This window comes from Abramis brama (genome assembly GCF_963993115.1).
Source record: "Abramis brama genome assembly, chromosome: 1".
NCBI lineage: Eukaryota > Metazoa > Chordata > Actinopteri > Cypriniformes > Leuciscidae > Abramis > Abramis brama.
Genome location: NC_139963.1, coordinates 35,474,744 through 35,488,923, shown reverse-complemented (window position 1 = coordinate 35,488,923; position 14,180 = coordinate 35,474,744). Strand labels below are relative to the sequence as shown.

At 42.0% G+C, this 14,180-nt stretch overlaps 1 protein-coding gene across 4 annotated transcripts in view; it reads right to left on the bottom strand.

Annotated features, from left to right (window-relative positions):
• Positions 1-14,180, bottom strand: part of cacna1ha (calcium channel, voltage-dependent, T type, alpha 1H subunit a) — a 76,911-nt gene that overhangs the window by 46,054 nt on the left and 16,677 nt on the right. For all 4 annotated transcript variants that reach the window (XM_084088421.1, XM_084088423.1, XM_084088422.1 and 1 more), the window contains exons 7-8: positions 13,341-14,118; positions 10,001-10,356 (exon numbers count right to left, since the gene is read on the bottom strand). In XM_084088421.1, the coding sequence (XP_083944547.1) occupies positions 10,001-10,356; positions 13,341-14,118 (1,134 nt within the window). The remainder of the gene's footprint in view (positions 1-10,000; positions 10,357-13,340; positions 14,119-14,180) is intronic.

Below are 14,180 nucleotides of genomic sequence, written 5' to 3'. Positions count from 1 at the left end.
AAAGCACAAAGTAGATAAGGAAAACTAGGATGCCGGGTGTAAGCAAAGTGCCGCTGTTACTGTTTACAATGTTTGGAATGGTGCGCTGTGATTGGTTGAGCAGATTTATCGCATTCTGCAGAGAAAGGAGATTGGCGTTTTTCGCGGTTTGGAAAGAAAGGGAGAAAACATGACAGAATAACACGGCGGATATCGCATTAAGTTAAATAAAAAATGTACTTTTCAATACCGACCCTATAACAATACTGATTTTTGCAGGAACACTTTAAATGCCGTTTATTGCGTTTTGGAACCAAACTCTTCATTTTATTCACGGCCATCATTTGTAGTAACCTATTCACAAACTGTTAACTCGAGCGTAGCATTTTTTCGGAATTCACTGTGTAGCCTGCCCCCTGAATCGTCGCCTGCTCCCTGAATCGTTGAGTTCACTGTGTAACCTGCTCCCTGAATCGTCAAGTTCACAGTGTAGCCTGCTCCCTGAATCGCTGCGCTTATTCATTTGTGGATGTTAACTGAATCTATAAGTCACCTACGCAGTTTACTTCTGTATATTATATCTATCTATAAATTACGGGAACGTCTTTCTGTCTGTGTGTGTGTGCATGTGTGTGTGTTATTCGCATATCTTTCGAACCGTTAGTCTGATAGATTTCAAACTTGACAGGTGTCTTGCTACAGCATGAGTAAGTGCAGCGCCAAGTTTGATGTTGTTTGGATTAGAAATGCAAAATATATCATTAAATATATATTGGTAAAAGAAGCACACACTGGCTTTTGCTGCTCTAGGCTGCTGGTCACTCCCCCTCTCACACTGCACACTGAGTGAGCACAGCGAGGTGTCAAAATCGTGGAATAAACCGGTGTCTTTCAGAGTACATAACCCACAAACATCCAACTATAGTAATATTAAGGGTATATCACACTATGGTTATATGACAATGCCTCGGGCGGAAGAGACGCTTGCGAGATATCTCAGCGTCATCACTGAAAGCCCAGACGTTACCCACCAAGCCTTTAAAAGCTATATCTTCACTGGTGGGTAAAGCGTATTCGGCAGCAGGTCAGCCTGGTATGCTTGGAGAATAGACATGGTGTGTAAGCATGCCACGGCCTGACCTGCTGCCGAATACGCTTTACCCACCAGTGAAGATGACATGGACGATTGAAGGACATGGACGATTGTGAGGAAGTTAGCGCTGACGCAATTCGAGAATCTATCTCTCCAGGCCACCAAGGAGACAGCCAAATCTGTGGGCCGTTCTATGGCAGTGGGCCGTTCTATGGCAGTGGGCCGTTCTATGGCAGCCCTGGTGGCCACGGAACCTCATCTTTGGTTAAATCTTTCAGATATTAAAGATAGTGATAGGTCTGTTCTTCTGGACGGGCTGCTTTCGCCTACAAGTCTGTTCAGCGACGCTATAAATTGTGTCGTCGATAGGTTTCAAGAAACGAAAAAACAATCTGCAGCGTTCCAGAGGTTTCTTCTTCGCCAGTCCAATGTCCCCGAGCCGTAGTCTCGGCCGTCTACGAGCTCCTCACAGCACAGAGTGCAACAGAAACAGAGCGTCGCCGCTCGGGCTCCTCCACAATCTGGGGAACCTGGGTGCGGTCACAGTCTAAGCCTGTTAGGGGTAGGCAAGATCTAAGAGAGCTTGGACTAAGAAGAAGTCCTGACGCCAAGGTTGTCAGGCTTCTGAGGGTGGTCCCCTCCGGGGAGGGACGGTTTCAAGAAGTCGTTCCTCCTCTGCGCCCTCTGGGGGGCGATTCTCTGACGAGAGTCGCAGCGCTGCCACTTCGGTTGTTCCCTGCCAGTTCGCTGTTTCAGGGCACCGAGGTGTCAGCGTCCCCATACGATCCTCCGAGGAGGGTCGTAGAATGGTCAGTTCGGTTGTTCCCTGCCGGTTCGCCGCTTCAGAGCACCGAAATGACTGTTCAACCAAATCCAGAGGCCAGTCTCGAGAGACTGGTTCCCTTAGCAGAATTTCTGGCAGCGTGGAAACTACTACCAAATATTTCTCAGTGGGTCCTGCATATAATAGAAAAGGGTTACAGAATTCAGTTCGGTTCTCGTCCGCCCAGATTTCAAGGGGTCCTTCCCACAGTGGTGGACTCCGAGCAGGCTCTGGTTATGGAGCAGGAAGTACTGACGCTTCTACAAAAAGGGGCTATAGAAAGGGTTTCTCCTCCCAGCAGAGAGTCAGGGTTTTACAGCCGTTACTTCATTGTTCCAAAGAAGGATGAAGGGTTGCGTCCTGTTCTAAATCTGCGTCAATTAAACAGTAGAGTTCAGAAACTCAAGTTCAGAATGCTTACACTCAAACAGATTGTATCACAGATTCAGTCCGAGGACTGGTTTGTCACAATAGACTTGAAGGACGCGTCTATCCATCCAAGATCAATCCATCCTCATCACAGGAAGTTCCTGAGGTTCGCTTTCGGGGGCGAAGCATACCAGTATCGGGTTCTTCCCTTCGGCCTAGGTTTATCACCCCGCACCTTTACAAAATGTGTGGATGCAGCTCTGGCTCCTCTGAGACTCCAGGGCATTCGCATATTAAATTATATCGACGATTGGTTGATTCTAGCTCAGTCCGAGCAGATGGCAGTTCGGCATCGAGATGTTGTTCTGTCTCACATAAAGATGTTGGGGTTGCGGCTCAACGCCAAAAAGAGTGTGCTCCTCTTTTCTGGGTGTAATATGGGATTCGACAACAATGCAAGCACGTCTGTCTCCTGCACGTATTTCTGCGATTCTCACAGCCGTAAAGGGGGTAAAACTAGGCCAGTCACTCACTGTGAAATAGTTTCAGAGACTGTTGGGGCTCATGGCAGCTGCGTCCAACGTAATCACTTTTGGCCTTCTGTACATGAGATCTCTGCAGTGGTGGCTCAGGACCAAGGGGTTTCTCCAAGGAGAAATCTGTTTCACACGATCAAGGTCACGCGGCAATGCCTACGTGCCTTGGTCATGTGGAAGAAACCTTGGTTCCTCGCCCAGGGCCCAGTGCTGGGGGCTTCTTGTCGACGCGTAACGCTATCAACGGATGATTCCCTCACGGGATGGGGGGCGGTCATGAGTGGCTGCTTGCCGAAAGGTCTTTGGCAGGACCATCAATGTTCTTGGCACATAAATCGGCTAGAAATGATGGCGGTATTTCGAGCACTCAAATATTTCCTGCCAGACCTGAGAGGTCACCATGTGCTTATCCGCACGGACAACATATCGGTGGTCTCCTATATCAACCATCAGGGGGGTCTGAGGTCACGTCATGCAAGCAGGCCCATCAGATCCTCCTATGGGCCCAGGGGAAATTGCTGTCACTCAGAGCAGTATATATTCCGGGGCATCAGAATCTGGGAGCGGATATCCTGTCGAGGCAGGAGCTGAGGCCTGGGGAGTGGAGACTTCACCCCGAGGTGGTGGAGCTCTTTTGGGAGAAATTTGGTCAAGCTCTAGTCGACCTTTTCGCATCATCAGAGACAACCCATTGTCCCATGTGGTTCTCCCTTACGCACCCAGCTCCTCTCGGACTGTTGGACTACGAGAAAACTATATGCATTGAAATGGAAATTATTCTCTGCCTGGTATGGTGAACGTCACCTAGATCCTGTTAACTGCCCTGTTGGTACAGTTCTTGATTTCTTGCAAGACCGCTTCTCTGCTGGATTATCTCCCTCTACCTTAAAGGTATATGTGGCGGCTATATCGGCCTACCACACCCCTCTGGGGGGGCACTTCTCTTGGGAGAGATCCTCTGATTATTCGTTTTCTCCGTGGTACATTAAGGTGGAGACCTGCACTGCACTCTAGAGCACCGGCTTGGGATTTGGCCATTGTACTTGAGGGTCTGGCTTTGGCTCCCTTCGAGCCCATTGAAGAGGTTTCAGAAAAGTTCCTCACTCTAACGTTATTTCACTCTAACGTATATAAAACGTTCTCTCTTCTCGCTATTTCTTCTATCAAGAGAATTGGAGATTTGCAAGCCTTGTCGGTTGCTCCTTCATTTTTGGAATTTGCACCTGGTATGGTGAAGGCATTTCTTCACCCTAGACCGGGTTACATCCCTAAGGTCCCTACTAATGTTGCGGGCCCAATAGTGCTGCAGGCCTTTTATTCTCCACCATTTAATACCCCAGATCAGGAAAAACTTAATCTGTTATGTCCCGTTCAGGCTTTGGATGCATAAGTTCACAGAGCTGCCCTGTGGCGTAAATCAGAGCAATTATTTGTCTGCTTCGGGTCACCTAAGAAAGGTTGCCCTGCATCTAAACAGGTAATGAGCAAGTGGGTAGTTAAGGCAGTCTCACTTGCTTATGAAGCGGCCGGACAGCCTTCACCCTTGGCTGCTCGGGCCCATTCTACGAGGAGTATGGCTGCCTCTAAGGCTTTAATTTCGTGAGTTTCTCTTCAGGATATTTGTAATGCGGCGGGCTGGTCATCACCACATACATTTGTCAGATTTTATGATCTAGACCTCTCCACTCCTGGGGCTAGGTTGCTTGCTTCTTAGTGTGCGCAAGGACTTCACACAGAACAAGCATTTGGTATTATGGCGTAGTGGGTATGGGGTTCCCACAGCGTCTCAAGAGCAGCTCGAGTTCCCTTGAAAGGGAACGTCTCAGGTTACGCATGTAACCCTGGTTCCCTGATAGGGAACGAGACGCTGCGTTCGCCTACCATACTTCCTGCATGCCCTGATCGACTTGCTTCCGGCTTACCATAAGCTAACGCGGTCTGGTTTCAGGGGTGCTTTATAGTTTCCTGGTCGATGACGTCACCCGCCTATGACATCTCGTTTTTCTATTGGACTGATTATACACGTGCTTCACGATGCAATCATGCAGGGTGTTCCCACATCGTCTCAAACGCAGCATCTCATTCCCTATCAGGGTTACATACCTAACCTGAGACGTTTTGTTGCCACTAGCAAATGTCTGGCACTGTGACAAATGCATTTTTAACATACAAAATAAGTCTATTAATTAATATGATGCTATAAAAAAAATGTCAAGCATAATGACAATAAAAATAAATAAATAAATAAATAAATGATTGTATGAAAATCTAATCGGAAATACCAAAAACAGATAGCCCTGCCCCAAACTCGTGCCATTGGTTGAGCAACTGTTGCTATGTTGTGCTAGTCAGGATGTTCAAACAAACAAAGCAATGTTTTGAGTCACTGTGTTTACACATTCAGGGGAATCAGCCAATAAATTACTTACAAATGGCTTTAAAATACTTTTCGAAGGAGAATAGCACATCACACTGCAGGATATGTCAACTTCCCAAAAGAATTTCATGTCAGCCCCTCAGCCTAATGGCTAATATTTATAAAAAGGAAATAACAGTATGTGCAGTCAAGACATGCATGTATCTTTAGTGATGGGGTGAACAGTTATCTCAGTGGGGTGACTTTGACTGATGCAGTAATGAAGACTGTCAGTGGCCCCATGTAAATCCGATTAGGGGGCTGATTGACTCGAGAGTGCGGAGACTCTGCTGAGTTGCTGATCTTTCTCCCCACTATGCCAAGAGCATTCAGTACATAGATCAATGCACCCAGCCTTATCTCATTACTGTAATCCTCCCTCAATTACTACTGGTGACAATTTTTCCCAATAGCTGACAGAACTAAACAAACACCTATATGGATAAGCCTTAAAACATTTGATTTCAAATAATGGCAGTTACCCAGTAAACATCCTGTTTATCACATCATACATTTTTGTTCTTTAATTTAATGCATGTGGACTATGAAGGCTTTTTACCACCTCAGATGAAAAATAAAGTTGCAATTACAATACAAAGTCAAAATTACAATTAATAAAGATTCAGTAGTGATATAACCTCGTAATAACATTTTCTTACCCTGAGATGGAATCAGCTTTTGTGACATGCCAACAATAATTTCAAACTGGAAATATATTTATACATTAAATACACATATAATGGAAGACTAGGCAGCAAGCAGACAGCGCCATAAATAGATTCTTAAAATGTGCTACTATCAGACATACTCAAAAGCATAACTCATTTAACGGACTGTAAAGCACTGACATTGCCATTGGTTACATAATCACAAGTTCTTCAACCTAAAAAAAGTAGTCCCTCCTCAAGACACAAATAACAAGCATTTTACTCAAGAATTCAAGTTAATTCTTTAAAATGGATCTAAGAATCTCCAAAGGTTCCTCCTAAACCCCTCTAAACCCCAAAGCCACCATAACAAATGTCTACTAACAATTTTCACCTCTTCTGCTTCTCAAATAAGGATTAAAAGAGCCTTATTTCATGTCTTGGGTTAATTAGACAACATGAACTGTTCTTTAAAGTATCATAACGATTAAAGACTTTACTTCAAAAGCAGATGTGCTATCTGGGCCCCGTATTGGTATTCAACAAGCCACGCTTTAGTCAAAGAGCAACCAATCAATCATATATAATTACACATAATTAAATGTAAGATAAAAGGGTTTGTTCAGATCTATTATTAGTACACTAGCTTCCTATTGTGAAAATTGTTCTTTCAATGATGAAAAAAGTCAAGGTGCAACTGAAATTTATTTCTACCAGATCAGCTAAACATTATTTCAAAATCAATCACTCTCCAAACCACCTTTTAGCAAAGTAACAATATTTATCACAAGCCATTTATGCAATAGGCTTTATGCCCAACGTCACATGAACAAACAGGAAAACAGGTCTCATTGTATCCGCGGCTGTACAAACTGACGGCAATAGCTATGACTTTAAAGGTAATCAGCTAACCTAGCTAGTTCTTTTTATCTTTCCTGTTTTATTCGATTTAAATATGTAAATGTTAGTGAGAAGAAGAAAAAATAAAAAAACTTTTAGATATCAATCTACATATGTGATGGACTCGCTCCTTTGAAGGTATCTTCACACATTCCTTGAGACCTCTATCAGATTGGATAAATGTCAAACCACAGGATTGGGTGCGAAACCACGAGTAGTAACATCCCAACAACATGGTGAGGAGAGATAGAGGTGCATTGCAGCACAACACAGTTATGTAACCAGGAGATCTGTTTGCCCAATAAAGCTATGAATCCTCATCACTGTTCATGAATGAAAAATAAATAAATAGCTAACCTCTGCTCGTGTCACAATGACATTTTGCTGGGGAATACATTATTATATAGTCAGTTTAACTGCAAATGACTTTTGTTTTCTTATAAACAGTTATTAATTATTAGTTATTTATTAAAGGAGACCTATTATGCCCCTTTTCACAAGATGTAAAATAAGTCTCTGATGTCCCCAGAGTATGTATGTGAAGTTTTAGCTCAAAATACCCAACAGAATTTTATTTACAGCACGTTTAAATCATCATTTTTGGGGTCTGTGAAAAACGCACTGTTTTAGTGCTTCTCCTTTAATGCTAATGAGCTGCTGGTTCACGTCACAGGGGGCGGAGCCTAAGCAGCCGCGATCAGAGCCAGAACAGGGAAGATGATAATAATAAAACAGACAGTCACAGTAATGGTGTTCATTTCGACCATAAAAATGCCTATAGAGTCAGAGAATATATGTTGGAACAGGTATAGTTTAGTTTAATTACGATTATAACCTATTTGGCATTGCTTGTATACACTATTAATGCAAGCCTGCTGTAGGACTCTGTCTGACGATCTGAATTGTCTGAATGATGACACAAAATATACTGATGAGTTTAATAAAGTTTACTGTATGTCACACAAAAGATGAAGCATCAGTTTTTCTTCAGAAAATCACTGTTAGAGCTGAGTAAACAGTATAAGAAGTGCATAAGTAACTTACATACATTTCTGTAGAGTTGAGGGAGCATTTTCTTTGAAAACAAAATAAATCCACCTCGTCTTCAGTGGCTGGCAGATTTCAAGAGTAAATAGAGAGAGCTATGTGAATGAATACATCCAGCTACAACACCTTCAATGCTTGGGAGATGCTTCAACGCTTCTCGTGAGTGCATTGCTGCAGCAATGGCTGATGTGTACAACTCGCAGTGAACTCGATCAGGGCGGGTCTAAGTTATAACGGCAGTGTCAGTCAACACTCGTGGGCGGGGCCTGTGGCTTTAGTGATGTCACTAAAGCCACACTCTGAAATCGGGTCGTTTGGAGAGACTGCTTATGATTTATGGGGATTAAAAAAAAAAGGAGTGAGTGGATTTTTATCACTGTAGGGTGGTTGTGTACACACACTGCCAACACACATTTATGTCCAATAATTTTGAATTTTGAATTTTGCATAATAGGTCCCCTTTAAAAAATAACAAGGTCACATGAGACATAGACATCTTCTAACCGTATACATACTAGCACTGCTACTTGGGCGGAGTGATTTGCTTGCAGCACCTGAGAAGCCCCGTGGTGAGGAGCAGAGAGTTCGCTCAGAGTTGGAGTAAATCACTCCACAGAAGTAGCAGTGCTTCGGCTTCTAAGAATATAGTTTCCAGTATGTATACGGTTAGAAGATGGCTGTGTCTCATGTGACCTTGTTATTTGTACACGCTGTGACTATACAAATCACAACATGTAAATAGGAAAATGTTGGCGTTATTTTGTCACTTATTGGGAGCAGTATGCTAGCTGGAGCCGTTTACCTCCAGTCTTTGTGCTAAGCTAGGCTAGCGGTGGGTGCGTCACACAGAGTTACGGCACGCACGGAGATGAGAAGGGCATGTATGGACTTATCTAACTCTGGGGGATACGGTGAATGAGCTTAAGTCCCAAAAAGTCGGCGTGTTACTTTAAATGCTAATTATTTATGGGGATAAAAAAAAGGAGTGTGTGGATTTTTACCATTATAGGGTGGTTGTGTACACACACTGGCAGCAAATTATGTTGAATTTTGCATAATATGTTCCCTTTAATTAAAGGGGGGTATTACTGATGTATTTTAGGTCATAGAATAAAACGTGAAAATATCTTGAGCTTTTGTTAACCAAAGACCTAATTGCAAGCGTTTAACCAAAAGCCCATTAAAAACCCATTGTCTTCATGCCAACAGAACCGGAAGTGCAAAACTAATAACTTGTTTTCGGTTTTTGGCCAACAAAAATACATTGTCCTTGCAGCATTTCTATTAAAGGTCCCGTTCTTCGTGATCCCATGTTTCAAACTTTAGTTAGTGTGTAATGTTGCTGTTAGAGCATAAATAATATCTGTAAAATTATAAAGCTCAAAGTTCAATGCCAAGCGAGATATTTTATTTAACAGAAGTTGCCTACATCGAACGGCCCGTTTGGACTACATCACTCTACTTCCTTCTTTAATGACGTCACTAGAACCGTTTTTTGACTAACCTCCGCCCACAGGAATGCTCCCTCAACTCTACCGAAATTCGTTTATGTACTTGCACACTTCTTATAACTTACTGTGTTTACTCAGCTCTTACGATGATTTTCTGAAGTAAAACTGACGCTTCATCTTTTGTGTGATGTACAATAAACTTTATTAAACTCATCAGTATATGTTTGATCATCATTCAGACAGCAGACTTGTAGGCTATTAATAAATAATGGATACATACAAGCAGATGACAAATACGTTATAATAACCGTAATTAAACTACTAAACTATACCTGTTCCATCTCTATACAGCACTCTGACTCTGTAGGCATTATTGTCCGACTCGAAATGAACACCGTTACTGAGAGTTTCTGATATTATCATCATTCCGTGAGATGAAATTGTCCTGAGAGACTGAGCGCGAGCTCATGAAGCTCCGCCCCCTGGGTCATCCAGCAGCAGCTTATTTGCATTTAAAGGGCACACACTAAAACAGCGCGTTTTTCTGAGCCCCAAAAAATGACAATTTAAACATGCTGTAAAAAATGATCTGTTGGGTATTTTGAGCTGAAACTTCACATACACACTCTGGGGACATCAGAGACTTATTTTACATCTTGTGAAAAGGGGCATAATACGGGACCTTTAAAGCAATGTAAGCATTCAGAAAATTCATGAAGGAACCCACACTTGCACTCACCTGCTCATGGTGTTCAATCCCCATACTCAAGGTGTTGATAAGGATGGCAATCATAATCCCTTGATTGAAGTATTTGCTATCCACTATGCGTGTCAATCGGTCTCGGAAGTCCTCCCAGAACTGAGCCAGGCGGTTACGCTTCTCCAGTATTTTATGATGGAATACATGTCTGGATTTTAACTCTGCTCCATGGGAGAGCTCGTACACCACGTCCCCTTCTGATCTGGAGTAGTCTGAATCACCGAGCTCCAGATCCATGGTCTCCAGGGCCCTTGAGCAATACGGGCAACTCAGGAGCTCAAGAAGCAACTGAGTGGGCACCACACCAGCTATCTGCAACAGCACACGACTGTGGCCTACATGGGGGAAAAACACTATCAGTCAACAAGTTACTGCGTTTCATGCATTTCAATACATTAAGGAATACATTACATTATTGTTTTCCAAACATTACTTCATATACAAAGTAACACTGTAACATAGTTATTTATTTTTTATAATGCGATTTGTAATGCTTAACTGCTTTTAAAAGTAACATTCCCTAACACTGATTGCTAATTTATCTGTTGCTGTTGTGCATTACTTCCTTCTGGATTGAGGACATTTCTCAGGAGAAACATGATATTCTAAATCATTCACATGCTTTATTCTACCTGGCGTATAACTCAAACATCAACAGATCTTACAATTAACCTAATGTTTATTGTGAGGTCACTTATTTGAATGATTACACATATCTGGACCTAATTTGTTCCACTTTACTAGTCAAACCAATAAAACCAGTTACTTCAACTAGTTAGTCTATTAGTTTACTTGTCTAGCCAGTCAAGTCAGTGCTCTATGCATTCTGTTTAAGCCCTCTCTTGGTCTTGTGATCTCACTACTTTAAATAAAACTAATTGGTCCAATCAGAGTATGTTTGTGGCTGTACTCTTATACTAATGTGTTTCCTGAGGACATAATCTTACACCGTGGCCCACTTTAGTCTGTGGTAATGAGCTGAAGTGTAGGTGACTCGAGCAGCAATCAAAAATTACTGCTGGCACTGACAGAGGCAGTGAATTTGCAGTACACATTCATGTTGAAAGAAATCCACAAATAGTCATTCTGCAACAGACTGATACAAAAATGAAAACTGGCTTGGGCATGAAAGAGATGCCTTGATTATCTGATGCTGAACAAACGATATAATGCAAAACCAAATGCACTAAATAGTAGTACTATTTAGTATAGTACTGGGACAAAATGTACTGCTCCTGCAGTAAATTTGTCACTTGAACTCATATAAGTATCATACATTTAAAGGAATAATTGACCAAAAACAAACTAAATAATATTTTTTATAAGTCTTTTTTATAAGAAAAATAATCTCGGTTTCCATTTGAATTAAGATTTTTTTTCTTGTTTTCTATTCGAATTCAGATTTTTTTTCTTACCCCACTGGCAGATAATTTTGCTTGTTTTAAGCAAAAATTACTTAAATTACTTTCTTTTTATCTTAAAACAAAATAGAATTTCTTATGTCATTTTACTTCTCTAGTAAATGCTTCTTGATTTAAGAATTTTTAGATATTTGGACTGGAAACAAAACAAAAATACTAAGTAAGAAAAGCATTTTTTGCAGTGTGACCAGGTGTAAACAGGCCGCTTCACCATAAAAAAAGTAAAGTAAACACTTAGTGAGCTAGATACGCAACACAGTATGAAGCCTATAGTCATTATCTCAAAAGACCAAGTGCAAAAAAAAAAAAAAATAATGAACTCCCGCACACTATCAATAGGCCTACTTGCAAATGAGTATCAAAATTTTATTAGCAACCCACCAAATTTTATTTTAATTATGTCCCACCAAAAGACCAAGTGCATAAACTGAAGTTACGACCAAAACAGTCCACACTGAGGACAGGAAGACGACAAAAACTCATTTTTGATGTAACTTAATATAGGCTACTGCAAGTACTGCGAAGGAAAAAAGCAAGCAGGCATTTGTTTTGTTTTTAGCACTTTATACTTTATTGAGGTGTTCATTCTTTTTATATATTTTGAAGTAGGTTAAAATAATAATTGCATAATTATTAAACAGGTAACGTTAGTTCACCCAAAATAGAAAATTCTGTCATTTATTACTCTCCATCATGTCGTTCCAAACCCGTAAGACTTTCACTCATCTTCGGAACACAAATGAAGAACTTTTTGATGAAATTGAGAGATTTCTTTCCCTCCATTGACAGCCTACACAACTACCACTTTGATGCTTCGAAAAACGTTCATAAAAAGATCATAAAACTAATCCATATGAATTGAGCAGTTTAATCAACTTTTTTCACTGTGCTCCTATATTTCTTTGTGTGCTCCTAAATTTTTTCATTTAGGAGCACATGTACTCCTTGGGAAAAAAGTTAGCGTAGAGCCCTGCACGTTTGGAACGACATAAGGGTGATTAAATGTTGAAAGAAGGTAAATTTTTGGTGAACTATCCCTTTAAGTAATTTTTCAATTAAAATCTGCACTTTTTCTGCACTTATGATCGGTTACAAACACAAAAGAGCCAGTTGCTGCATTTCCATTCAAATCTTTCACATTTTCCAAATCTTTCATAATTTTGGACATTTGCCTGAAGTGTCGTATGAACACAAGCCAGCGTCTTGCCTCTTATTCGGTGTCAGACAGTCAAAACTCAACCTTTAATGTCAATTTCGACTTAACATTATACAGAAAATTCATCTCAGCCTATAGTGCATAAACTTGTATGTGAATTTTAACTTCCTTTCAAGTTTTTTGGAGTGCAAATTAAAAATGTGAACTTAAAATAGTTTTATGGATATCAAACTAGTGACATTTCTAAAAACCAGATGCTTTACAGATATAAGTATTGTGGAAATATGTATATGTGAATGTGGATTAAATGAGAGCTGTGGTAAAAATGAATTTATATGGGTTTGAAAATGTTTAATTTTATTTTATATTTGGGTGAACTCAATCTTTAATACTACTCAACTAGAAACGCCAGCGGTCTGAATCATTGAAAACCAACTGATCATTTCCTTCCAGTGACAGAATAAGCCTGCTGTCTCCGTCTAACACGAGGAATCAACGGTTGATGTAGGATTTCAAAGGGCTTGATGGCCACAATCGCTAGTGGAGTGCTGGTTGCCGCCTCACTCCTTTAAAGATTGTGTTAATGACTTTAACATTTGAGGTATTGATTTTCTGTCGCGTTCGTAAAGGGCTGCCCGACAGTCACTACACAGAACGCCTTTCATTATCCAGAAACAGGCTGTGCAGGGTGACTACAACTGGAACTGCCTGGAAGTGGAAACAATGACCATGAAAAACTTACTATGTTCTCCCATGAGCTGGTGCAGCTTCTCAAAGGGATCAATCACTTCACATCCTGTATTTGCATCCAATTCCCCTCTCCCTTTCCCAGCAGAACTGCTGCCTGTATAGCTGCAGATGAGGGAGGGCAAGATGGTTGGATAGTTCATACCCCCGTTTAGTCGTCCGAGCGCCGGCACGCCCACCGTGGCGCTCGATCGCCCTTGTGGGGCCTCGAGAAAGTCACCTTGATAAATGCTGTGCACTGACTGAGTCCTGGAAGAAAGATTGTGCATGCCGGTGGGCTGAGAGGACACAGTTAGTTGCGGCCCCGTTGCGATAGACCTCATTTCCAGAGCCTCACCGGGCCCAGTAGAGACCACAGGACTGGGGCTGCCGTTGCTGAGGTGACAGTGCTGTCGTTGGTGCTGTTGGATGAGGTTGTGGATGGAACGGACCCAGTTCCCGCCACCCCTGTGCCTGCTGTGACCGTTGACCCCGCCGCCAGTGCCTCCTCCTCCACTCAGCACGCTGTTGGGGTTCACCTTCTTTCTGCGCTTGCTCTGCCAGTTGTTGTAGATGCGGGAAACGCGGCGCTTCACCTTGCGGTACAGGTGGCTGATGTACCTGAGCATCTCCTCGTAGCAGCTGCCCGGCTCAGAGTAGCTGGCAAGGGTGCTGTCATTGGAGAGGTAGCATGCTCGCTGCTCCTGCATCAGCTGGTTCTCACGCTGCTTTGTTTCTGAGAACTGGGTTGCTATTACAACCAGGCACAGGTTGATCATGAAGAAGGAACCCACCTGAGGGACACAAAGGTCATTGTAGTTCACCATCATGAACATGAGAAGTCTCCTTAATGCCT